Source organism: Erinaceus europaeus, chromosome 4, assembly GCF_950295315.1.
Source record: "Erinaceus europaeus chromosome 4, mEriEur2.1, whole genome shotgun sequence".
NCBI classification, from domain to species: Eukaryota; Metazoa; Chordata; class Mammalia; order Eulipotyphla; family Erinaceidae; genus Erinaceus; species Erinaceus europaeus.
In genome coordinates this window covers 24,674,976-24,701,737 of record NC_080165.1, presented here as the reverse complement: position 1 = coordinate 24,701,737, position 26,762 = coordinate 24,674,976, and the positions used below count along the sequence as shown (strand labels likewise).

Sequence of the window (26,762 nt, the reverse complement as noted above, 5' to 3'; positions counted from 1 at the left end):
AACAATTATTTATTTTTCCCTTCTGTTCTTGTTTTTTTATTTTTGCTGTAGTTATTATTGTTATTGATGTCATCATTGTTAGATAGGACAGAGAGAAATCAAGAGAGGAGGGGAAGACGAGAGGGGAAGAGAATGAGACACCTACAGACCTGCTTCACCACCTGTGAAGCGACTCCACTCCAAGTAAGGAGCCGGGGGTTAGAACTGAGATCCTCCCGCCAGTCCTTGTGCTTTGCGCCATGTGTGCTTAAGTTTTTATTTTTTTAAGATTTTACTTATTATTTTTTAAATAATTTTTTATATTTATTTATTTTCCCTTTTGTTGCCCTTGCCTTTTATTGTTGTTGTAGTTATTACTGCTGTTACTGATGTCGTTGCTGTTGGATAGGACAGAGAAATGGAGAGAGGAGGGGAAGACAGAGAGGGGGAGAGACAGACATCTACAGACCTGCTTCACCGCTTGTGAAGCGACTCTGCTGCTGGTGGGGAGCCGGGGGCTTGAACCGGGATCCTTATGCTGGTCGTTGTGTTTTGCGCCACATGCAAGTAACCCGCTGAGCTACTTGCCTGACCCCCAAGATTTTATTTACTAATGAGCAAGATAGGAGAGAAAGAACCAGACATCACTCTGGTATATGTGCTTCTGAGGATTGAACTCGGGTCCTCATACTTGAGAATCTGATGAAGTCTCCCAGACCACAGGCATTTTACAGAATATATCTAATTGGATATGTTAGATCAAGTATGAAGTAAAAGGTCAATAATTTATAGAATCTAAAGAGAAGGGGCCAGGCTGTGGTGAACCTGGTCAAGCACTCACATTGTGCAAGGACCTAAGCTCAAGCCCCTGGTCCTAACCTGCAGGGAGGAAGCTTCATGAGTGGTGAAGCAGGGCTGCAGTGTCTCTGCTCTCTCCCTCTCTATCTCCTCTGCCCCTCTCAACTTCTCTCTCTCTCTCTCTCTTTTTTTACCAGAGCGCTGCTCAGCTCTGGCTTATGGTGGTTGGGGGATAGAACCTGGAACCTTGGAAAGCCTCAGACATGAAAATCTGTTTGCATAACCATTGCTGCCTCCCCCACCCCAATTATCCAATAATAAATAAATAAATATGGGAGTTGGGCAGTAGCGCACAGGTAAAGCGCAGGTGGTGCAAAATGCAAAGACCGGCAGAAATGGATCCCAGTTCGAGTCCCCGGCTCCCCTCCCGCAGGAAATTCGCTTCACAAGCAGTGAAGCAGGTCTGCAGGTGTCTTTCTCTCCCCTTCTCTGCCTTTCCCTTCTCTCTCCATTTCTCTCTGTCCTATCCAACAACCACAATAATTACAACAATAAAACAAGGGCAACAAAAGGGAATATTTAAAAATAAATAATTTTTTTTAAATATGAAAAATAAAACAATGGGATTCTTTTAAAAGGAGGAGGAGGAGAAGAAGCAGCAGAAGAAGAAGCAGAAGCAGCAGCAGAAGAAGAAGAAGAAGAAGTCTCTAATGAGAAACCAGAGTATAAATCAAGTCCAGCGATGAAAATACTGAGACTGGTAGCAAATTCAGGGTGGAAAAAATTTTCCCTACTAGGAAAGATTTCATTATAATTCTGAGGAGCAAGAAAGCAGCTGAGACTGTGCCAGGTGCTAGCTTAAAGGCATGTCCTAGATTTCAGCAGCAGTCCTGAAAGGAGAAGCTGAGAAATAGGTTTATTCTAGTCAGAGGACCCCAAGACTCAGACACCATTAGCCTGGATTCCCCAGGTCCGGCTAACTGACTAGAAGGACTAAACAAGAGCACTCATCTGAGTTTCTCCCTTTGCCTGAGGAAACCACAGGCCACAAAAGCTGTGATTAGATTCCTTCACGCCGACTCTCCAGCAAGGAGCCTCCCCTGCTGCTTGCTGTCTCACTGAGGCAGCCAGGGAACCTCTTGGAGATGTGGGCTTATACACATTTGCCTCCCAAGAACCAAAGGATTCTAAAAGCATTATGGGAAAATAGTTAAAATGGGGAGAAAAAGGATTTTTAGCATTAGCTTTCACACATCAACTAGTACAAGGTCTGTTATATAAAAAGGAAAAGTAGGGGGTCCAGGCCGTGGTGCACCTGGTTAAGTAAGGACTCAAGTTCAAGACTTTGGTCCCCACCTGCAGGAGGGAAGCTTCACAAGTGGTGAAATAGTGCTACAAGTATCTTTATCTCCTCTCTCCACTCACTCTTTCGTTTTTAAAATGTTATTTATTATTAGATAAAGACAGAGAAACTGAGAGGGTATGGGGAGAGAAAGAGACAGACTGAGACCTGCAACCCTGCTTCACCACTCATGAAGCTTTCCCCTGGCAGGTGGGGGCCAGGGGCTTGAACCTGGGTCCTCAGGCACTGTAGTGTGTGCGCTTAACCAGGTGCACCACCACCTTGCTCCTCTCTACTTCCTCTCAATTTCAGTATCTATCAAAAACAAACAAAAAACAATGGTGGGGGCAAAGTAGGGAGCTGGGAAGATGAGCAGCAGTTGTGCACCAGTCTTTCTCGTCCGAGGCCACAAGAACCTAAATACAATCCCTGGCATCATCCTAAATCAGAGTGGAGCAGTGCTCTGGTTGCTCCTTAAAAATAAATTTATGGGGGAGTCGGGCGATAGCGCAGCAGGTTAAGCGCAAATGGCACAAAGCACAAGTACCTGCCTAAGGATCCCAGTTTGAGCCTCTGGCTACCCACCTGCAGGGGAGTCGCTTCACAAGCAGTGAAGCAGATCTGCAGGTGTCTTATCTTTCTCCCCCTCCCCTTCTTCCCCTCCTTTCTAAAATTATATCTGTCCTATCCAACAACAGCAATGGCAAAAGATAACAATAACAAAATGGGAAAAGTGGCCTCTAGGAACAGTGGATTCGTAGTGCAGGCAGCGAGCCCCAGCAACAACCCTGGAGGAAAAAAAAGTAAATAAATAAATTTAAGAGGGGCAGGCAGTAGCGCACCAGGTTAAGTGCACATAGATCGGTGCAAGGAACCCAGTTCGATCCCCCAGACCCCCACCCACAGGGGGTTGCTTAGCAAGTGGTGAAGCAGGTCTGCAGGCATCTTTCTCTCCCCCTCTATTTTCCCCTTCTCTCTCAATTTCTCTGTCCTATCCAACAACAATGGAAAAAAAGGCCACCAGGAAATGTGAATTTGTACTGCAGGCACTGAGCCCCAATGATAATCCTGGAGGCAAAATAAATAAATAAAATAATGAATTTGGGAGTCGGGCAGTAGCACAGCGGGTTAAGCGCACGTGGCCCAAGGACCAGCTAAAGGATCCCTGTTCCAGCAATCGGCTCCCCACCTGCAGGGGAGTCGGTGAAGCAGATCTGCAGGTGTCTGTCTTTCTCTCTCCCCCTCTATTTTCCCCTCCTCTCTCCATTTCTCTCTGTCCTATCCAGCAACAACGACATCAATAACAACAACAATAAAACAACAAGGACAACAAAAAGGAATAAATAAATATTTTTAAAAATAATAATAAATTTAAGTGCAGAGGTGGTAGCATAATAGTTATGCAAAAAAACTCTCAGGCCTGAGGTGTGAAAGTCCCAGGTTCAATTCCCTGCACCACCATAAAAGAGAGCTAAGCAAAGCTCCGGTAAAATAAATACAGACTTTAAAATAAAAACAATAATAATGACCACAACGATTAAAAAAAAAAAAGGGGGAGTCGGGCGGTAGCGCAGCTGGTTAAGCTCACGGGGCGCAAAGTGCCAGGACCAGCAGTAAGAATCCTGGTTCAAACCCCGGCTCCCCACCTGCAGGGGAGTCACTTCACAGGCGGTGAAGCAGGTCTGCAGGTGTCTATCTTTCTCTCCCCCTCTGTCTTCCCCTCCTCTCTCCATTTCTCTCTGTCCTATCCAACAAAGATGATATCAAGAACAACAATAATAACTACAACAATAAAATAACAAGGGCAACAAAAGGGAAAATAAATATTAAAAAAAAAAAAAAAAAAAAACAGGGCAACCAAAGGGGAAAAAATACCCTCCAGGAGCAGTGGATTAGTGGTGCATGCACAAGCCCCAGCAATAACTCTGGAGGCAAAAAAAAAAAAAAAAAGATTTTTAAAAATACTGAAAAGAGTGGTCTGGGAGGTGGTGCAATGGATAAAGCATTGGGCTCTCATGCACGAGGTCCTGAGTTCAATCCCCGGCAGCACATGTACCAGAGTGATGTCTGATTCTTTCAGTCTCTCCTCCTATCTTTCTAATAAATAAAATCTTTAAAAAAAAAAAAAACTGAAAAGAGGCCCAAAGAAATAGCATAATGGTTATGCAACAGTCATGTCTTAAGGCTCCCAAGTCTAGGTCCAACCCCCTCCCCAGCACCACCATAAGCCAGAGTTAAACAATACATTGGTAAAAAAAAAAAAAAAAAAAGTTTGGTGTATTGCACCAAAGTAAAAGACTCTGGGGTGGGTGGGGTGGAGAGTACAGGTCCAAAAAGGATGACAGAGGACCTAGTGGGGGTTGTATTGTTATGTGGAAAACTGGGAAATGTTATGCATGTATGTACAAACTATCGTATTTAGTGCCGAATGTAAAACATTAATCCCCCAATAAAGAAAAATAATTAAAAAATAAAAAATGGGGAGTCGGGCGGCAGCGCAGTGGGTTAAGCGCATGTGGCACGAAGCGCAATAACCAGCGCAAGGATTCCGGTTCAAGCCCCTGGCTCCTCACCTGCGGGGAGGGGGGGGGTCGCTTCACAGGAGGTGAAGCAGGTCTGCAGGGGTCTATCTTTCTCTCCCCTGTCTTCCCCTCCTCTATTTCTCTGTCCTACCCAACAACAACATCAATAACTACAACAATAAAACAACAATGGCAACAAAAGGGAATACATAAATACCAATAAATTAATTAATTAATTAAAATAAAAAATGGGGGCTGGGTGGTGGCGCACTTGGTTGAGCAAATGTATTACAATGCGCAAGGACCCAGGTTTAAGCACCCGGTCCCCACCTGCAGGAGGAAAGCTTTGCGAGTGGTGAAGTAGTGCTGCAGCTCTGTCTCTCTTCCTCTCTGTCACCCTCTTGATTTCTGGCTGTCTCTAGCCAATAAACAAAAATAATTAAAAAAAAAAAAAGGAGCTAAACAAAAGACTTCTCATTCCTGAGGCTCTTAAGTTCCAGGTTCAATCCCCAGCACCACCATATACCAGAGCTAAGCAGTGATCTCTGGTCTCTTTCTCTCTTAATTGAATAGGACAGAGAGAAATTGAGAGAGGAGGGGGGAGATAGAGAGTGAAAGAGAAAGACAGACACCTGCAGACCTGCTTCACCGCTCATGAAATGTCCTCCCAGCAGATGGGGTGCCGAGGCTCAAACCCGGATTCCTGCATGGTCTTTGCCGAGTCCTTGCACTTAACCTGGTGCGCCACTGCTTGGCCCCCCTTTGGTCTCTTTTAATACATCTTTTTCTCTGTATCTCTCATTAAAACAAAACATTTTTTAAATCACTAAAATAAAAACAAAGTAAGGCATCTCTAAAGGTAAAAACAATGCTGAAAGCCCTCAATGAATGTTTACTGAAGGACTACCCCCAGCCCCCACCCCGCTCAAATGGACTGCAAGATAAACTGGAGACAGAGGCAAAGCTGGTTCAACAACACAGTCCACCACTGTCTCCCAGTTGCCAGCATCCAGCATGGAACAAGGCTAGTGGAACAAGTAGGTGGATTGGGTAGTAAGCACCAAATCAAGCAGCTCCCAGAGGCTCCCTCCCTCATATCCAGGGCACTCACATGTTTAAAACAGCTGACAGGAGCAGCCTTGTAACTGTGGTCCTTCAGGAACTTCCCCCAGTCGAAACCCAGGACCAGCGCTGTGAGGCAGAAAGAAGAGTCCAGGCTGGGAGCCTAAGCCACGGCGGCCCAGAGCCTTTACAGGGCAGTCCCTTTCGGATCCCAGCCGCGTTCCAAGTCCGTGGGAGGCCAGTTCTCCCCAGCACCCCTGTACCTGCCCCCATACCTGTCCCACCAGTGGCCATGAGGACTGGTGAAGACTTTTATCTAAAGTCAGACTCTCAGGAGTAGAACAAACATTCAGAGGAAAATGTCTGCCCTAACTTCCCTTAAAACAGGAAGGAAATTCAAAGACCCTCCGGTTAAAATTCCTCAGACCTCCCCCTACCTCTCATTGGCCACAGTCAATCTATCTGGGCGGGAGGTGTGCGCGCACACACACACCTAGGCCCTCCAGCCCTTTGTGGCTTCAGAGTTCAATTTCTAGCAGAAATGCGGGCCACCGAGAGTAAAGCTGCTTGGTGCCTACACTGTCTTAGAAATTGTTGAGTCGGGTGGTAGCGCAGCTGGTTAAGCGCACATGGCGCAAAGCGCAAGGACCCGAATAAGGATCCCAGTTCGAGCCCCCGGCTCCTCACCTGCAGGGGAGTCGCTTCACAGGCGGTGAAGCAGGTCTGCAGGTCTTTCTCTCCCCCTTTCTATCTTCCCCTCCTCTCTGCATTTCTCTCTGTCCTAACAATGACGACATCAATAACAACAACAATAAAAACTACAATAAAAAACAAGGGCAACTAAATATAAAATTTTTTTTTTAAAGTGTTAAATGTTGAGAGGGTGGGGGCAGTAGCGCACCAGGTTAAGTGCATATGGTGCAAAACGCAGGGAGTAAGGATCCTGGTTTAAGCCCCCGGCTACCCACCTGCAGGGGGTCCACCTCACAAGCAGTTAAGGAGGTCTGCAGGTGTCCATCTTTCTCTCCCCCTCTGGCTTCTCCTCCTCTCTCGATTTCTCTCTGTCCTATCCAGCAACAACAAGGGCAACAAAATGGGAAAAATGTCCTCCAGGAGCAGTGGATTCATAGTGCAGGCACCAAGCGCCAGCAATAACCCTGGAGGCAAAAAAAAAAAAAAAAAAAAAAACAGAAAGAAAAAGAAAAAATAAACTGTTAAATGTTTAGAAAAGTTTCTTCTCCTCTCTTCAAACCATATCTAGATCTCCACTGCCACAGGGCTAAAAGCAAGGAAAAACAAAAGAAGCTGATTCTTAGTAGTTTTCAAATTATTAAGAGCAGGGACTCCTAGCATTTTAAAATTTAAGGCTGACTGGATTCATTTGTGGTGAAGGGATTTTCTAGCAGTAATTCTAACAATTCCTACCAGGTGAGGAAGATGCTGTATACACTAAATCTAGTCACCTTTTTTTTTTTTTTAAAAGATTTTATTTATTTATTCATGGAAAAGATAGGAAGAGAGAGAGAAAGAACCAGACATGACTCTGGTACATGTGCTACCGGGGACTGAACTCAGGACCTCATGCTTGAGAGTTGATGCTTTATCCACTGTGCCACCTCCTGGACCACTAGTCACCTTTTGTAATACTTCCTAGGGAAGGCTATACCTACCCTGCCCACCCCACCCCCACCCCTTTCCAGAGCACCGGGCTGTCTTACCGTCTTGTCCTGTGGGTGTCCCATCTGCTAGCTGTCCTGTCCCTTGGGAGTGAAGGAAGGCTCCAATTTTGGCAGACCAGGCTGCCTTGTGCAAGACTTTTGCTTTTTTTGTAGGTGGTTTTCCCTGGAGGGGAGGAGTAGCACAAAGACTAAGAACAGAGCTCAGGATTTGCACAGCAAATTTAAATTTCAGGTATAGCCCCAGTTAACTTCTTCAATTTCATTTGTAAAGCAAGATAATAAGAATGCTAAACTCACAAAAGGGTAACAGGAAAGGGAGTTTCAGTGCTAGCCTTCAAGCTGTAAGCAGGTAGCCCTAACTACTGTTTTAGTTGCTAAGGAATGGGGGTGGGCACTAGTTCTAAATCTTTCTCAGCCATCTCCACTCTCTGAAGCTCCTACAGACTTATCAGTGAAGGGGCTTCTGCTTTCTGAAACAGAAGAACACATTTTGTATATAAATGAAAGCTGGGGATGCGGGTAGGTAGCATAATGGTTATACACAGACTCTCATGCCTGAGACTCCAAAGTCCCAGGTTCAATCTGCTGAACCACCATAAACTGGAGCTGAGCAATTCTTTGGTAATAAATAAATAAGTAAATTAAAAGTACATATAAATTTAAAAAATACATGAAAGTTGGCTTGGAGCTGGGCAGTGGCCTATCTATTGTGTGCACATGACACTGTGAGAGGGCCCAGGTTCAGGCCTCTGGTCTCCAGAGGGGATGCTTTGTGGCGAAGCAGTGCTGCGGGTATCTTTCTCCCCCTCTGCTCTCAATTTCTCTGTTCTAATGAAAATGAAAAGGGGTGGGGGGGTTGGAGAGAAGAACCATGGATTTCTTAAGATGCTTCTACCCACAAAGTGAGAGGTCTTTGTTCTGGTAACTAATTTTTCTTTTTATTGAATAGGACAGAGAGAAATTGAGAGGGGAGGGAGAGATAGGGAGGGAGAAAGAGAGAGACCAGTAGATCTACTTCACCACTGTGTAGGGGAGAGGAGACGCGCAGGTATAGGTGCGTATACCTGCGTATGGTAGGCAACTTGTGCACTCACTTAGATGGACCACTGCCCAATCTCCAATCTGGTAACTTGTAATTTAAACACTGACCAGAAAGGTCCGGAGTGCTGGGTGGTGGTGCAGCTGGTAAGTTACCATGTGGGAGGACCTGCGCCCCCACCTGCAGTGCAGGGAGGAAGCTTCAGGAATCAGTGAAGCCAGACAGTCGTGCAAAGTGGCAGAGTGCACACATCACCATGAAGGACCTGGTTCAAGTTCCAGGTCTCTCTGCAGGTGGAAAACTTTGGGTTGTGCAACAGTGCTTCAGATGTCTCTTCCCTATTTCTATCTCTGTGGGGAGAGTGGGGGAGAAACGAAAGACCTATAGAATTTACTAATGAGGGGTGGGGGTATAGCATAATGGTTATGCAAAGAGACTTTCATGTCTGAGGCTCTCAAGTCCCAGGTTCAGTCCCCCACACCACCATAAGCAGAGCTGAACAGTGCTTTGGTGAAAAAAAAAAAAAGAAGAATTTACTAATGAGGGGTCCCAGACATGGCATAAAAGCACTGGACTCTCAAATATGAAGAAGTCCTAAGTTCAAGACCCAGCAACACATGTGCCTGAGTGGTGTTCTCCCTCTCAGGTTACCAAATAAAATCATTTAAAATCTATTAATGAGGTCAATTAAGTAAATATGTAGGTTTACATTTGAGAGACACCTGGGGTTAAATCCTCAACTTTTTTTGTGGCTTTGAGTAATAAATTACTACCTTTTTTTTTGAATGTTTATGATAGACTTTTTAGAAATTTATTCCTTTTTGTTGTCCTTGTTATTTTATTGTTGTAGCTATTATTGGATAGTACAGAGAGAAATGGAGAGAAGAGGGGAACACAGAGAGGAAGACAGAAAGACAGACACCTGCAGACCTGCTTCACCACTTGTGAGGTGAACCCTCTGCAGGTGGGGAGCCGAGGGCTCAAACCCGGATCCTTACGCTGGTCCTTGCGCTTTGCGCCATGTGCGCTTAACCAGCTGCGCTACCGCCCGACTCCCGATAGACATTATTTTTTTAAACTACCTTTTATGAATCACTGGTTGGTCTAGGAGTGGCAAATCCTTAACAAATTGCAGGGAGCCGGCTGGTGGTGCACTCAAGTTAAATACACAAGGACCCAGGTTCAAGTCCCCATTCTCCACCAGTAGGTGGGACGCTTCACAAGCAGCTGTCTATCTTTCTCTCTCCCTCCCCTCTTAATTTCTCTATCCTACCAAATTAAAAAAAAAAAAGAGGGAGTCGGGCGGTAGCACAACAGGTTAAGTGCAGGTGGCGCAAAGTGCAAGGACCCACATAAGGATCTTGGTTCGAGCCCTAGGCTCCCCACCTGCAGGGGAGTCGCTTCACAGGCTTATTTCTCCCTCTGTATTCCCTTCCTCTCTCCATTTCCCTCTCTCCTATCCCACAACAATGACATCAATAACAATAATAACTACTATAATAATAACAACTAGAGAGAAATGGAGAGGAGAGGGGGAGAGAAAGACACCTGCAGACCAGCTTCACCACCTGTGAAGTGACCACCCTGCAGGTGGAGAGCAGGGGGCTCGAACTGGGGCCTTATGGCAGTTTTTGTGCTTCGTGCCATGTGCACTCAACCTGTTAAGCTACCACCCAACCCCCCCTTTCTTCTTTTTAAAACCTTTTTTAAAAATTATCTTTATTTATTTATTGGATAAAATTAGCCAGAAATTGAGAGGGGAGGGAGACAGACACCTGCAGTACTGCTTCACCACTTGTGCGGCTTTCCCCCGCAGGTGGACACTGGGGGGCTTGAACCTAGGTCCTAGCACATTGTAACGTGTGCTCAGCCACATGCGCCACCCACCACCCAGCCCCAAGAGGGACTTTTCTTTTTTTTCCCCAAGAGGGCCTTTCCTAAGCTTTAATTAAAGCCCAAAAAACACTTGTCTCACAAAGGGAAGTGATAAAGTGTCTGAAGCACTGAGCAGAAGACAGGCACACCTGACTGCTGTGACCATCAGGATGGCTCTCAGGCTTGCCGTACACTGCCACCACCTGGGAGCTCTTCAAAGTCCCAGGGCCCAGGCCACACTCCAGCCCAATTAGGTCAGCCTGGGTAGGGCACTTGCTTTGCCCTGCACACAACCTAAGTTCAAGTCCCAGGTTGACCACAAAAGAGCACTACAGCACCAGATGTGTGAGGGAGGGGGAGAAGCTTCAGTGCTGTGGTGTCCCTCTTTGTTTCCATCTTTTAAAAAAAGCTGACTGGAGTGAAGTCTTAGAGACAACAAACAAAATGAAATAAAAGTCTACTGTGAGGTCACGGGTGTCAAGATCCCCCCTAAATCTGGAAGCATTAAACTTATTTAACATATCAGACTTTGAAGGATGAGAAGGAGAAAGGAGGGTAGCTTCAGAAATTCTGCCATTTAATGCTTAAGGACATAATAAATACGAGAAATTTAGAACCTCAGCCATAGCAGGTTCCTGCCATCAGTCACAGACTGTTCCTATCTCAGGACCAAGGTCCTGGGAAAGGTTTTCTTTCAAAATGACTGCCTCTCACCTGTAATCTAGCCAAGATACTGGCTTTCTTGGAGTTGGAGGAGTAGCTCCTGGAACAGGACACACTGCAGAATCTTTTGGTCTTGGAGAAGAAGGCTTCCCTTGTACCCACGATCCCACACATCTCACAGACAGCTGGGAAAAAAACTTGGCACATGACTCACCTGACACAGTAATCCCAAATCAAACAAAATAATGGGCCTTTCAAACTTGAAGACACCAGTCAGTGAAATAGCTCACTTAGATAGTGTGCTGCTTCACCACACTCACAACCCAGGTTTGAACCCAGCCCGTACTACGCTGAAGGAAGTTTCAGTGCTATGGTTTCTTTCACTCTATCTCTGCCTCTATTAAAACACAGACACACACACACACACACACCATAAATTAAATTAGGGCAGCCACAGTCCTAAGGCTGACAGCACTGAAGAGGAGAAAAAGATTCCAGTGTGTACATACAGATCTATTTTACAGTTAGGTCTGCCACTTGGCATCCTTTGACTATAGATGTGTCAGCAGTGGGGATGAGGAAAATACGTAAGAACTGGAGAAATAGGTGAGTGTCAGAAAGTTTGCAAGGATGAAAATAAGAAATGCTCAAATCACTTAACTTCTATGGGCCTCTCTTCTCATCTGTAAGGTAAAGAGACTGAGCTAGACCAGTGTTTAGACCCCAGCACAACAGGCTCACTTGGAAAGCCTTTATGTTGTTGTGGGGTAGATAACATAATGGAAAACCTTTAAAAATCTGGGATTCTATGGTCCAGGAGGTGACACAGTGGATAAAGCATCAGATTCTCAAGCATGAGGTCCTGAGTTCAATCGCCGGCAGCACATGTACCAGGGTGCTGCCTGGTTCTTTCTCTCTCCTCCTATGTTTCTCATTGATAAATAAATTAAATCTTTAAAACAAAAAATATGGGATTCTATAACAACAACAATAATAACAACAACAATGATGAACAACAAGGGCAACAAAAGGGGAAAAAAAGCCTCCAGAAAGCAGTGGATTTGTAGTGCAGGCACTGAGCCCAAGCAATAACCCTGGAGGCAAAAAAAAAAAAAAAATCTGGGATTCTAATTAATTGGTCTAAAACAGGACACTGATGCAGCTAGAGAGGCGGTGCCGTGGACAAAATGTCAGATTCTCAAGCATGGGGTCCCAAGTTGATCCCCAGCATCACATAAATATCTCTCTCATTACTGAATAAATAAATATGTGGTCTGGGAAGTGGTGCAGTGGATAAAGCACTGGACTCTCAAGCATGAATAAATAAATCTTAAAAGGAAAAAAAAACCTGTGAACTGGCAACTGTAATTCGTTAAGAGATCTCCAGATGGGGCTGGAGAGAGAGCTCACTGAGTTCTGGTGTGGGACACTGGTGTCGTACATACAGTGTGTACATACAGATCTGTAAGGTAAAGAGACAGAGCTAGACCAGTGTTTAGACCATGGCATAATAGGCTCACTTGGAAAGTCTTTATGTTGTTGTGGGGGTAGATAGCATAATGGGAAGCTTTTAAAAACCTGGGATTCTATGGTCCAGGAGGTGTCACAGTGGATAAAGCATCGGACTCTCAAGCATCAAGCAAGTGGATAAAGCATCTTTCCTTCTCTGGCTATCTGAATAAGTGGCACAGTGTGCAGGGCCCTGGTTCCACAACCAATTAACCCAACTCCCTAGATGGTTCTAGTGTCCAACCATGTATAGAATCCCTAGACTACATAATCTCTAATGGTTCCTTCTAGTTCTAAAGTTCTAAGATTCTAAGAGAAAAGCTTGGAAGTTAAATAGAAGACAGGATAAATAGAAACAAGCATAATTCAAATAGCAAAGAATATAAGATTGTTATTTTAAAGAGTTTAGTACTAGGGAATGAGAGGGGTGTAGTGGGGGGGGGCGTACAGAGATTCATGCTTGAGGCTCCAAAGTTCTAGGTTCAATCCCCTGCACCACCATAAACCAGAGCTGAGTAGTGCTCTGGTAAAAAAATAAAATAAAAATAAATAAATATAATATAATATAAATAAGAAAGTCATCATATGCCTCTTCACAGACAGACCACAAACTGGAGGCCCAGCACCAGTCAGTCATCTCTGAAGCCAATGGCTTCTGGATGATCTTTGGAGATTCTCATCTGAAAGCCCTCACTCTAATCCTCTTAGCAGAGAGCACTTCATTCTCTATTTCCTTCCTCCTATCTACCAACCTCAAAGTTATTTCTTATTCCTTTTCTGTAACGTAACCAGTGCAATTTTGATACTTTTCACCATCCAGACATAGAAATTGACCAGCAATTCACACAAAGGGAAAGGTAGCACCATGGCATTCCACTATGGGTTGAATAAATACTTGGATGAAAGAATAAATTAGATCCAGGTACAAGCCCAGCCCTCACCACATTAAAGGAAGCTTTGGTATAGTATCTTCTTTCCCTCTCTCTATGGCTCACTCTTTCCATCTGAAAAAAGTCAGCCTAGAGCAATGAAGCCCTGGAAATTTAAAAAAACAAAAAAGCAGAAGAAGAAGAAGAGGAGGAGGAGGAGGAGGAGGAGGAGGAGGAGGAGGAGGAGGAAGAGGAAGAGAAAGAAGAAGAAGAAGAAGAAGAAGAAGAAGAAGAAGAAGAAGAAGAAGAAGAAGAAGAAGAGGAAGAAGAAGCAGAAGAAGGAGAAATTAAGTCATAGTTCCTAAGTTATAACCCTTGGAGCTACTTGGAATGCTTCTCTCTCTTCCATAGTGTTCCCAAACTCCCCATCTTCAGGGCACTCTCTGAAGGCACCTGGTTCAGAACCACTGCCATCCAAGGAGCGGGGAGTCCCAGGGCTAAGCAAATGCACGGGCGAGGTGGGTAGCTCCCCTGCTTCCCGATCCTCATTTTCTGCTTCACTCGACTCTTCTAGGTAGGAGCTGCTTTCACTGCCAGCACTGCTGTTATAGCTCCGGAAACTGTCATAACCAGCAAATAGCTCCAAGTCATCATCTTCCTCTTCTTCCATTGGTTCCGAAGACAGAGTCTCCTAGTGAAAGGATGACAAAACAAGGCAGAAGGAATCATGGTTGACTTACTATACAGAGAAGGAGGCAGTAGAGTTGCTATCAGCTCCCTTCCCATCTTTGAACCAAGTCAACACTTCGTAGTCAAGTGGCAAACAGAATTAAATACCTCTTTTGGGGGCCAGGTGGTGGCACACCTGATAGAGCACACCATAAAAAGGACTTGGGGAGGGGGCTGGGGAGACTGCATAATGGTTATGCAAAAGACTTTCTTTTTTTTCCAATTTTTTATTGTTATAGTTATTATTGTTGATGTCATTGTTGTTGAATAGGACAGAGAGAAATGGAGAGAGGAGGGGAAGACAGAGAGGGGGAGAGAAAGATAAGACACCTGCAGACCTGCTTCACCGCCTGTGAAGCTACTCCCCTGCAGGTGGAGAGCTGAGGGCTCGAACTAGGATCCTTATGCCAGTCCTTGCGCTTTGTGCCACCTGTGCTTAACCACTGCGCTACCACCCAACTCCCTGCAAAAGACTTTCTTTTTTTTTAAATTTTTTTATTAAATTTATTTATTGGATAGAGACAGTCAGAAATCGAGAGGAAGGGGGAGACAGAGAGGGAAAGAGACAGAAAGACACCTCCAGGCCTGCTTCACCGCTTGAAAAGCTTTCCCCCTGCGGGTGGGGGACGGGGGCTCGAACCTGGGTCCTTCTGCATTACAACATGTGCGCTCAACCAGGTGCGCCACCGCCAGACCCCTGCAAAAGACTTTCAAGCCTGAGGCTCCAAAGTCCCCGGTTCAGTCCCAGCTCCACCATAAGCCAGAGCTGAGCAGTGCTCTGGTAGCTCTCTCTGTATCCCTCTTTCACTAAAAAAAAAAATAAAATATTTAAAAAAAAAAAAAAAAAAAGGCTTGGGGGAAGTTGGGCGGTATCGCAGCAGATTAAGAGCAGGTGGCACAAAGCACAAGGACTGGCGTAAGGATCCTGTTCGGTTCCAGCCCCTGGCTCCCCACCTGCAGGGGAGTCGCTTTACAAGCAGTGAAGCAGGTCTGCAGGTATTTATCTTTCTCTCTCCCTGTCTTACCCTCCTCTCTCCATTTCTCTCTGTCCTATACAAAAATGACTACAACAATAAAAAACAAGTGCAACAAAAGGGAATAAATAAATCAATGAAATATTAAAAAAAAGACCTGGGTTCAAGCCTCTGCTCCCTACCTGCAGGGGTAAGTGACACAAGCTGTGAAGGGGTCTACAGGTGTCTCTCCCCCCTTTTCTTTCATTGCCATCATAGCTGTTGTTGAGGCTCAGCACTATGAATCCACTATTCCCAGTGGCCATTATTTCCCCTACCTTTTCCTTCTTTCTTTCTTCCTTTTCCTTTCCTTCTCTCTCTCTCTCTTTTTTTTTAAATTTTATTTATTTATGAGAAAGATAGGAGAGACAGAGAAAGAACCAGACCACTCCAGTACATGTGCTGCCAGGGATCAAACTCAGGACCTCATGCTTGAGAGTCCAGTGCCTTGGCCACTGTGCCACCTCCCAAAGCACTCCTTCTCTCTCTCTCTCTCACTTAAAAAAAAATTTTTTTTTAATATTTATTTTCCCTTTTGTTGCCCTTGTTGTTTAACATTGTTATGGTTATTGACGTCATTATTGTTGGATAGGACAGAGAGAAATGGAGAGAGGAGAGGAAGACAGAGAGGGGGAGAGGAAGACAGAGAGGGGGAGAGAAAGACAGACACCCGCAGACCTGATTCACTGCTCGTGAAGTGACTCCCCTGCAGGCAGGAAGCTGGGGGCTCGAACCGGAATCCTTACGTCAGTCCTTGCACTTTATATCACCTGTGCTTAACCTTCTCTCTCTTTTTAATTGAATAGGACAGAGAGAAATTGAGAAGGGAGGGATGACAGAGAGAGGAATAGAAAGATAGACATCTGGGAGTCGGGCTGTAGTGCAGCGGGTTAAGCGCAGGTGGCGCAAAGCACAAGGACCGGCATAAGGATCCCGGTTCGAACCCCGGCTCCCCACCTGCAGGGGAGTCGCTTCACAGGCGGTGAAGCAGGTCTGCAGGTGTCTATCTTTCTCTCCTCCTCTCTGTCTTCCCCTCCCTCTCTCCATTTCTCTCTGTCCTATCCAACAACAACAATAACTACAACAATAAAACAACAAGGGCAACAAAAGGGAATAAATAAATAAAAATAAAATAAAATAAAAAAAAAGAAAGACATCTGCAGACCTGCTTCACTGCTCATGAAGTGTCCCCCTTGCAGGTGGTGAGCCGGGGCTCAAACCCAGGTCCTTGAACTTGGTAATATGTGTATTTAAAAGGTGTGCCACTAAAGTAGGGCACCAAAGTAAAAACACTGTGGTGAGGGGGAGGGTGGACATTCGGCTTCCTGCAGCGGGGGGCGTGGGGTGGGTGGGATGGGACACAGTCTTTTAGTGGTGGGAACGGTGTTTATGTACACTCCTATTAAAGTGTAGTCATATAAATCACTATTTAATTAATATGAGAGAAGAATTGATTGTATGTCTCAAACTTCTCCATTTCTCTCTGTCCTAACAACGACAACAATAATCTAACAACAATAATAACTACAACAACAATGAAAAACAACAAGGGCAACAAAAAGGGAAAATAAGTAAATAAATAAATATATAAATAAAAAAAAAAAGAAAGGAGAGAGAGAGAAAGAACCAGACATCATTCTGGTACATGTGAAGCTGAGGATTGAACACAGGCCCTCATGTTTGAGAGTCCAGTGCTTTATCTACTGCACCACCTCCCAGACCATGTCAACATAATAGTTTAACAAACAAAAAAACATATATAGGGAGTCGGGTGGTAACGCAGCAGTTAAGCGCAGGTGGCACAAAGCACAAGGACAGACGTAAGGAACCCGGTTCAAGCCCCCTGCTCCCCATCTGCATGGGAGTCGTTTCACAAGCCGTGAAGCAAGTCTGCAGGTGTCTTTCTCTCCCCCTCTCTGTCTCCGCCTGCTCTCTCCATTTCTCTCTGTCCTATCCAAAAATGATGACATCAATAACTACAACAATAAAACAACAGGGGCAACAAAAAGGGAAAATGAATAAATAAATAAATAAATATTAAAAAAAACAAACATGGGAGTCAGGCGGTAGCGCAGCGGGTTAAGCACACGTGGCACAAAGCACAAGGAGTGGCATAAGGAAACCGATTCCAACCCGGCTCCCCCACCTCCAGTGGAGTCGCTTCACAAGCCGTGAAGCATGCCTGCAGGTGTCTTTCTCTCCCCTCTATTTCTTTCTGTCCTATGTAACAACAACAATAAAAATAACTACAACAATAAAAACAAGGGCAACAAAAAGGAAATAAATAAATATTTTTAAAAATCTGTTAATGGAGTAAGGCGGCAGCACAGCGGGTTAAGCGCATGTGGCGCACAGTGGAAGGACCGGCATAAGGATCCCGGTTTGAGCCTCTGGCTCCCCAACTGTAGGGGAGTCTTTTCACAGGCGATGAAGCGGGTCTACAGGTGTTTTTCTCTCCCCTCTTTGTCTTCCCCCTCCCCTCTCCATTTCTCTCTGTCCTATCCAACAATGGCAACATCATTAATAACTATAACAATAAAACAACAATGGCAACAAAAGGGAATAAAATAAATAAATTTTTAAAAATCTTTAAAAAAACATATAAAGATTTAATGGCATCTGCAGGGGAGTCGCTTCACAGGCGGTGAAGCAGGTCTGCAGGTGTCTATCTTTCTCTCCTCTCTGTCTTCCCCTCCTCTCTCCATTTCTCTCTGTCCTATCCAACAATGACGACAACAACAATAATAACTACAACAATAAAACAACAAGGGCAACAAAAGGGAATAAATAAATAAAATAAAATATTTAAAAAAAAAGATTTAATGGTGGACGAGGGTGGGCAGTAGCGCTGCAGGTTAAGTGCAGTGGCATGAAGTACAAGGACCGGAGTAAGGATCCAGGTTGGAGCCCCCCCCACACCTTGGGGGGGAGGGCGGGCTGCTTCAAGGGCAGTTAAGCAGGTCTGCAGGTATCTTTCTCTCCCCCTCTGTCTTCCCCTCCTCTCTTGATTTCTCTCTGTCCTATCCAACAACAGCAGCTATAACAACAAGGATAACAAAATGGGAAAAATGGCTTCTAGGAGTAGTGGATTCGTAGTGCAGGCATCAAGCCACAGCGATAACCCTGGAGGCAAAAATAAATAAAATTAAATTAAAAAAAAAGAATTCACTAAAGTTCCTGTGATGTTCCCATTCTCTTTCTCTTTTTTACTGCCTGTCCATTACCATCATGGGTTCCCTGCATGCTTCCAGGAACGGCCTGTCCCAGTCAGCTCTGTCCTATTGCCCCAGTGTCCCCAGCCAGCTAAGGGACATGAAGGAGCAGATCTACAAATTGGCCAAGAAGGGTGTCACCCCCTCCCAAATGAGACACATGGTACTGCATTTTCTGACAGGCAATAAAAACTTTTTTTTTTTTGCCTTCAGGGTTATTGCTGGGGCTTGAGGCCTGCACTAAGAATCCTCTGTTCCTGGAGGCTATTTTTCCCCCTTTTGTTGCCCTTGTTAACATTGTTGTTGTTGCTGTCGTTATTGAACAAGACAGAGTAACCAACAGAGGAGGGGAAGACAGAGAGGGGGAGAGAAAAATAGACGCCTGCAGACCTGCTTCACAGCTTGTGAAGCCACTCCCTGGCAGGTGGGGAGCTGGGGGCTCAAACCAGGATCCTTGCTCTTGGCACCATGTGCTCTTAACCTTTTGCACTACTGTCCAGCCCCCGAAAATCTTAAGATTTTTTTTTTTTTGAGAATTCTTAAGTCCCATGGACTTGCTCCTGATCTTCCTAAGGATCTCTACCATTTAATTAAGAAAGCTGTTTGGGTGGTCCGGGAGGTGGCACAGTGATAAAGCTTTGGACTCTCAAGCATGAGGTCCTGAGTTTGATTCCCCGGCAGCACATGTGCCAGTGATGTCTGGTTCTTTCTCTGTCCTCCTATCTTTCTCATTAATAAATAAATAAAATCTTAAAAAAAAAAAAAGAAAGAAAGCTGTTTGGGGCCAGGTGATGGCGCACCTGGTTGAGCGCACATGTTCAGTGTGCAAGGATCCAGGTTCAAGTCCCCAATCCCCACCTGCAGAGGGAAAGCTTTGCGAGTGGTGAAGCAGGACTGCAGGTATCTCCTTCTCTATCGCCCCCTTCCCTCTTGATTTCTGGCTGTCTCTATCAAATAAATAAAGATTATAAAAAGAAAGTGTTGCTGTTAGGAAGCAGGAAGCATCTTGAGAGAAGCAGAAGGATAAGGACACCAAATTTCCTCTGATTCTGAAGACCCCAACTGGAAATACAAATCATCCACAGTCCTCACCTTGGTTGCATAAATATATGTGTGTATATCCAAACAATAAAGATCTTTAACTAAAAGGGGGGTAGAGAATTCACTAAGAAAAAAAAAGAAAATCATGGGGCCCAGTGGGTTAAGTGCACATGTTGCAAAGCACAAGGACTTGTGTAAGGATCCTGGTTCAAGCCCCCGGCTCCCCACCTGCAGGGAGGTCACTTCACAAGCTGTGAAGCAGGTCTGCAGGTGTCTGTCTTTTTCTCCCCGTCTTTCCCTCCTCTCTCCGTTTCTCCCTGTCCTATCCAACAACAACAACAGTAATGGCAACAGTAACAACAAAAAGGGCAACAATCAGGGCAACAAAATGAAAAAAACGGCCCCCAGGAGCAGTGCAGGCACCTGGTGCAAGCACCCAGCCCCAGCAATCACCCTGGAGGCAAAAAAAAAAAAAAATTGAAAAGAAAAAGAAAATCACTAAGCTCCTTCTGCAGATTTATAAACAATGCTATTTTAACATTATTAAAATAGAATATAATGATGTGAAAATACCCTAAGTAAGGCCCCTCATAAAGACTTTCTGTGTGTGGTGCAATAGCTAAAATGGGAGACTCTCAAGCATGAGATTCTGAGTTCAAGCCTCACCATCCTACGAGCCAGAGTTATGCTCTGGTTCTCTCTCTCTTATTAATAAATAAATCTGAAAAATAAATTTTTTTCTGGGAGGGCCAGAAAAAGTTCTATTTATATTTAATAGATTAAATTATTAAATATATATTTTATATTTAATATAGGACTTGCATGCCTGAGGCCCTAGAGGGCTCAGGTTGAATCTCTGGCACAGATATCTTCCACACGTGAGCAAGGCTCTGGTCTCTCTCACTGTTTATCTCTCAAGAGGTGGCTCAGGTAAGCCACTGAACTCTCAAGCATGAGGTCCCTGGCAGTGCATGTGCCAGAGTGATGCTCTGGCTCTCTCTCTCTCTCTCTCATAAATAATTAAATAAGTATAAATAATTAAAAAAATAAGTAAGCAGCAGCCCAGGAGAGGCACAGCAGATAAAGCATTGGACCCTCAAAGTTCTATGTTGATCCGCAGCATTGCATATACCAGGGTGATTGCCTGGCCCCCAACCTCCACTGCCCCCCCATTAATAAATAAATCTTGTTTTAAAAAAGCAAATTTGGGGAGTCGGGTGGTAGTGCTGTGGGTTGAGCGCAAGTGGCACAAAGCACAAGAACTGGCATGAGGATCGCAGTTTGAGCCCCTGGGTCCCCTGCAAGGGAGTCGCTTCACAGGTAGTGAAGCAGTGTCTGTCTTTCCCTCCTCTCTCCATTTCTCTCTGTCCTATCCAAGAATAATGACATCAATAACAACAACAATAATAACTACAACAATAAAACAACAAGGGCAACAAAAGGGGATAAATAAATAAATTTAAAAAAAATAAATAAATAAAAATGAAACTTTCTGGAAATGATTATTAATTTTTATTTTGGAGAGAAGGTCTCACTAATACATGATTTCAGCATGCTGGGCTTATTGTTTTAGAAAAAGAGAAAGAGGGGAAAAAAAATAAGTAAAAAGAAAAAGAGAAAGGAGAGACATCACAGAACCAGTGCTTTCTCCCAGTGCCTTGGCACTCCCATATGGTGCCAAAACCCTACACAAATAAGGCTACCTGGTAATTGTTTCTCTGGCCCCAAAGATTTATTATTAGAAAATTGTCCTGGTTAAGCACACATAGCGCAAAGCTCAAGACATAAGGATCCCGGTTCTAGTCCCTGGCTCCCCACCTGCAGGGGAGTCGCTTCACAGGCGGTGAAGCAGGTCTGCAGGTGTCTATCTTTCTCTCCCCCTCTCTGTCTTCCTCTCCTCTCTCCATTTCTCTCTGTCCTATCCAACAACAACGATAGCAATAACAACAACGATGACAATAAACAAGGGCAACAAAAGGAAAAAAAGAAAGAAAGAAAAAAAAGAAAGAAAGAAATTCTTCCCCCAGCCTTCAGCACAGATCAAAGACAACCAAAAACCAAGTTGCGGAAAAGTTAATTTGGTATTCTGACTGTTCTAAAGCTTCGGGAAGCAGATGACTCAAAAGGATATCTCTGTAGTTAGCTGATTCCAACTGTGAGTATTAGATAAGTCATTTAACTTCTCATGGCCTCAAAGTGCTCATTTATAAAAAAAGGAAAATAGGGGGCCAGAAGGTGGTGCAGCCAGTTGAGAACACACATTACAATGCACAAAGGCCTGAGTTTGAGCCCCCAATCTCCACTTGCAGGGGGGATGCTTCAAAAGCTGTGAAACAGGTCTGCAGTTGTCTTTTTTTTTCTAATTTTTCATTTTATTTTAATTATCTTTATTTATTTATTGGATAGAGACAGCCAGAAATTGAGAGGGAACGGCTTCATAGAGAGAAAGAGAGACAGAGAGACACCCCTGCAGGTGGGGACTGGGGACTCGAACCTGGGTCCTTGCGTATTGTAACATGTGCGCTTAACCAGGTGTCCTACCCAAGAACAATGACGACATCAATAACAATAATAACTACAACAATAAAAAACAACAAGGGCAACAAAGGGAATAAATTCAGTATTTTAAAAAATACAAAAATAAGGGAGTCGGGCGGTAGTGCAGTGGGTTAAGCACATGTGGCGCAAAGTGCAAGGATCAGCATAAGGATCCCGGTTTGAGCCCTTGGCTCCCCACCTGCAGGGGAGTCGCTTCACAGGCGGTGAAGCAGGTCTGCAGGTGTCTATCTTTCTCTCCCCGTCTTCCCCTTCCCTCTCCATTTCTCTCTGTCCTATCCAACAACGATGACATTAATAACAACAATAAAATAAAAAACACTAACCTGTAACAACTACCAGAAAGTCTGTAAAAAAAAAATACAAGAATAAAATAAAATTTATAAAATAAAGGGAAATATGGCCAGTGGGAGCCGTGGATTCATTATCTATATGGCTCAGTTTGCCTGCCATGTACAAGAAAAGCTATGAAGATACTGGGTTCTAGGCCAGGCCTCAAATACTATTTCTCGGGCTATCAAATATTTGTATGACCTGCAGCAAGTCAGTGTCTAGGTGCCTCAGTCACTGCATCCTTAAATGAAAAAGGTATCATCTATTTCATAGGTTTTGGGGGAGAAATAAAGCAAAGCAGTGAAACACTAACACTAACCAGCACATATTTTTTTAAAGCTGCTTTTTAAAAAAATATATATCTTTATTTATTTATTGGATAGAGACAGCAAGAAATCAAGAGGGAAGGGGTAATAGAGAGGAAGAGAGACAGAGAGACACCATGTGTGCTCAACGAGGTGCACCACCGCCAGCCCCATAACCAGCATATATTAAGTATTCAGTTAATGTTGACAACCACTACTGGTTAAAAGCATTGGCTCTTATGGTCTGGGAGGTGGCACAATGGATAATGCATTGGATTCTCAAGCATGAGGTCCTGAGTTCAATCCCTGACAGCACATGTACCAGAGTGATGTCTGGTTCTTTCTTTCTCTCTATCTATCTCTCTGCCTATCTTTCTCATTAATAAATAAATAAAATCTTTAAAAAAAAAAAAGCATTGGCTCTCAAACCATATTTGTTTGAGTTTAAATCCTGGCTCTACCGTGTATTAACAGTATGAGACTAGCTAAGGAAGATACACATGGCTATGCAAAAGAATTTCATGTCGAGGGCTCTGATTTCCCAAATTCAGTCACTGACACTATCATAAATCAGAGCTGAGTAGTGCTCTGGAAAAACAAACAAACTTTGCAAGGTATTTAACCTTCTCCTAGCTTCTTCGTCATACAGTAACAATCTTTTTTTTTTTAATCTTTATTTAGGGGCCAGGTGGTGGCACACCTGGTTAAGCACACACATTACAGTGCACAAAGACCCGGGTTCAAGCCCCTGGTCCCCACCTTCAGGGGGGAAAGCTTCATGAGTGGTGAAACAGGGCTGCAGGTTTCTCTCTGTCTTCTTCATCTCAATCTCCCCTTCCCCTCTCAATTTCTCTCTCTCTACACAATAATAAAAAAATAAATAATAATACTTTAATCTTTATTTATTGGATAGAGACAGCCAAAAATTGAGAGGGAAAGAGGAGAGAGAGAGAGACACCTGCAGCCCTGCTTCACCACTTGTGAAAACTTTCCCCCTGCAGATGGGGACCAGAGGCTTGAACCCGGGTCCTTGCACATTGTAATGTGCGCGCTTGACCAGGTGAGCCACCACTGGGCCCCCAATAACAATCCTTCTTTATAGAAGGACGTGATGAAAATTAAGCTCTGCAAAACTAATTCTGTTTTCAGCAGTTAGTGACAGCTCTAAATGCGTGAGCTATTGATTATTCTTTTTCTTCACTTTTTCTCTTGCAGAGGTTTCTGAGCTACTGCATTTTATGTGTAACTACACATGCAAATATTTGTTAACAAGGGAACCAAAATCAAATATAAAGTGCCCAGAAGTCAAATGACTAAAGGGTGGGCTACATACTGTAGGGGAATGGGAAAAGCCCAATGGGTTGTATTTAGGAGACAGTCATACTTTAGTGCTCTCCTCCTTCACTTTAGAGCTGGGTGACTTTCCTGTGGAGCTGCACGTACACCTTTCTAAATCTCGGCTACTCTGACCACAGAAAGTGCAACTGTAGCACAGGACCGTAGCGAAACTTTTATTAAACTTTTATCTCCCTTCACGTGCCCCCCCCCCCCCGATATGACAGGTTTCCCGATCCCCAAAGAACACCACCGGCAAGCGGGATGGATAAAGCAGATTTAGGAGCTCTCAGACCCTAAAACACCCCGCCCCAGGACAGGGAGGCCGCCCCCCCCGGGTGGGGGCGAAAGCCAAAGCCTCTGGCCCTGGTTCAGCCCAATAGCTTCCATTTATCCATCCCTCCACCCTCCAGGCGTCACTAAAAGATCTACAGAAGCGTCCGCAAAGGGAGGCTCTAGCGGTTGTCTTCAGTCACAATCAAAGTTTTTCTCTCACCTCAATACGCCGTGACTTCTCCATGGGACTTAACTCGGGTTCCTACACCGTCACCAAGCGCTGGGAGCCATGTTGGCCTCGCCGCGCTCCGCGGCTGCGCCCATTGGCCGCCTCCTAGAGACTCGGGCCAATCACGCCGCAGGAAAGCGGAAAGGCCGGCTGGGAGCGGGCCCGCGACCTCTTCCGCCAAAGCGGGGAAGCCCGGGGTCTGCACAATTGTGGGACTTGTAGTTCTGCGTGCGCTTGGGGAGGGGTGTTGCTGTAGTACATAATATAGAGAAGGTTTCCGAAGCTCTGACTCAGCTCGCTCCAACAACTGTTCTTTTTTTCCCCTCTATCCTTCAGCTTTCACTCCCTCGCCAAGACGCCATTCTTTTTTTTTAATTGCTATTTTTTAATTTTTTATCTTTCTTTATTGGATAGAGACAGCCAGAAATTAAGAGGGAAGGGAGAGGGCAGGGTTAGGTAGCATGATGGTTTTGCAAAGTGATTCTCATGCCTGAGGCTCCAAAGTCCTAGATTCAATTGCCTGCATCACCATAAACCAGAGCTGATCAGTGCTCTGGTAAGAGAGAGACGGACCTACAGGACTGCTTCACCACTCGCAAAGCTTTCCCCCTACAGGTGGGGGTCGGGCGGGGGGCTTGGACCAGGTCCTTGTGCACTGTAACATTTGCTCTCAACCGGGCGCACCACCACCTGCCCCCTCAAGACACCGTTCTTCATTAAACAGTTACTGAGTATGTAGGATAGGTACTGTTCCAGGTCCCAGCTAAAACTTGGCTTTCTTCTTGAGTAGAAGTTTTGTTTTGTTCTAAGATAGAGACAGGCGGGCTAGGAAAATAATATAATGGTAATGCAAAAATACTTTCATGGCTGAAGCAACAAAGGTCCTATATTCAACCCCCAGCACCACATAAGCCAGAGCTGAGGAGAGAGAGAATGGAAGGAGTGAATAGGGGGGAGGGGCGGGTGATAGCACATCTGGTTGAGTGCACACGTTACCATGTGCAAGGACTTGTGTTCAAGCCCTCCGTCCCCAACCGCAAGCGGGAGGCTTCAAGAGTGTTGAAGCAGTGCTTCAGGTGTCGCACTCTCTCTTCTCTGTCTCCTCTTCCCTCTCAAATTCTCTTGTTCAGGTGAAAAATTACTGTGGTCGCGGAGGTGGAGCAGTGCATAAAGCATTGGACTCTCAAGCATGAGATCCTGAGTTCAATCCACAGCAGCACCTGTACCAGAGTGATGTCTACTTCTTTTTTTCTCTCTTCCTATCTTCTTCATGAATAAATAAAATCTATTTTTTAATATTTATTTATTCCCTTTTGTAGCCCTTGTTTTATTGTTGTAGTTACTGTTGTTGTTATTGATGTCATCGTTGTTGGACAGGACAGAGAGAAATGGAGAGAGGAGGGGAAGACAGAGAGTGTCGTTTTTGACGGGTTAGGTTGTTTCCGCCAGGCTGGCTTCACGGGCAGGTAACAGACGACCAGGGACTCATAGTTGAGCTGTAGGCAGTATCTCTTTATTCATGCAGGACGCAGCACAATCTAAGCCGAGCTGAGCTAAACTAAAGGTAAAGTACTCTAAAACTCACAATGCTGTCTTTATATATACTTGCCAAGTAGGGTGGAAACAGGGTGTGACATAGAGAGGGTGGAGAGAAAAGTGACTGGTGACAATCAGAGTGTGACAAGGAGAGGATCAGGGTGTGACAAGGAGGGGGGGTGGAGCAAAAACATATCATGAAACAGTGGGGATTGAACCAATGCCCTGGAGGAAGGTACTTGTTAACAGCGGTTATATAAATAGAATGAAGTGGTTATGTAAATAGAATAGTGTTAAGCAGGGGGGATTTAAACCAAATGAAACAGAAAGGGTCTCATGCATACCAACAAGAGAGGAGAGAAAGACAGACACCTGCAGACCTGCTTCACCGCCTGTGAAGCAACTCCCTTGCAGGTGGGGAGCCGGGGCTCAAACCTGGATCCTTACACCGGTCCCTGCGCTTTACACCACCTGCGCTTAACCCGCCGTGCTACTGCCTGACTCCCAATAAAATCTATTTTTAAAAATTGCTTCTTCAAAACCCAGAAGTTAGCCTTTGAAAGCTTGAAGAAAGAAGGAAGAAGGTTGCAACTGGAACTTTAAAACCTCAGGCATGAGAATCTCTTTGCATAACCATTATGCTATCTACCCCAGCCCCACACTTTACTTTGTGCAAGGACTAAGGTTCATGTCCCCAGTTCTCATCTACAGGGGAAAGCTTCACAAATGATGAAGCAGTGCTGCTGCTGGTGTCTCTCTTTCTCTGTCCCCCTAACCCTCTCTCTTTTAGTATTTAATTTAATTTTATGGGTTTTTATATATATATATATATATATATATATATATATATATATATATCT

General features: G+C 44.7%; 1 protein-coding gene across 1 annotated transcript in view; it reads right to left on the bottom strand.

Annotated features, from left to right (window-relative positions):
* The window catches only part of L3MBTL2 (L3MBTL histone methyl-lysine binding protein 2), a 37,885-nt gene extending 13,374 nt beyond the window's left edge, over window positions 1-24,511 (bottom strand). Inside the window, exons 1-5 of the mRNA XM_007523413.3 lie at window positions 24,358-24,511; window positions 13,791-14,028; window positions 11,011-11,144; window positions 7,422-7,545; window positions 5,753-5,832 (exon numbers count right to left, since the gene is read on the bottom strand). Coding sequence (XP_007523475.2) covers window positions 5,753-5,832; window positions 7,422-7,545; window positions 11,011-11,144; window positions 13,791-14,028; window positions 24,358-24,381 — 600 coding nt within the window. The 5' untranslated portion in view covers window positions 24,382-24,511. The remainder of the gene's footprint in view (window positions 1-5,752; window positions 5,833-7,421; window positions 7,546-11,010; window positions 11,145-13,790; window positions 14,029-24,357) is intronic.
* Between the last annotated feature and the right edge of the window lie 2,251 nt (window positions 24,512-26,762).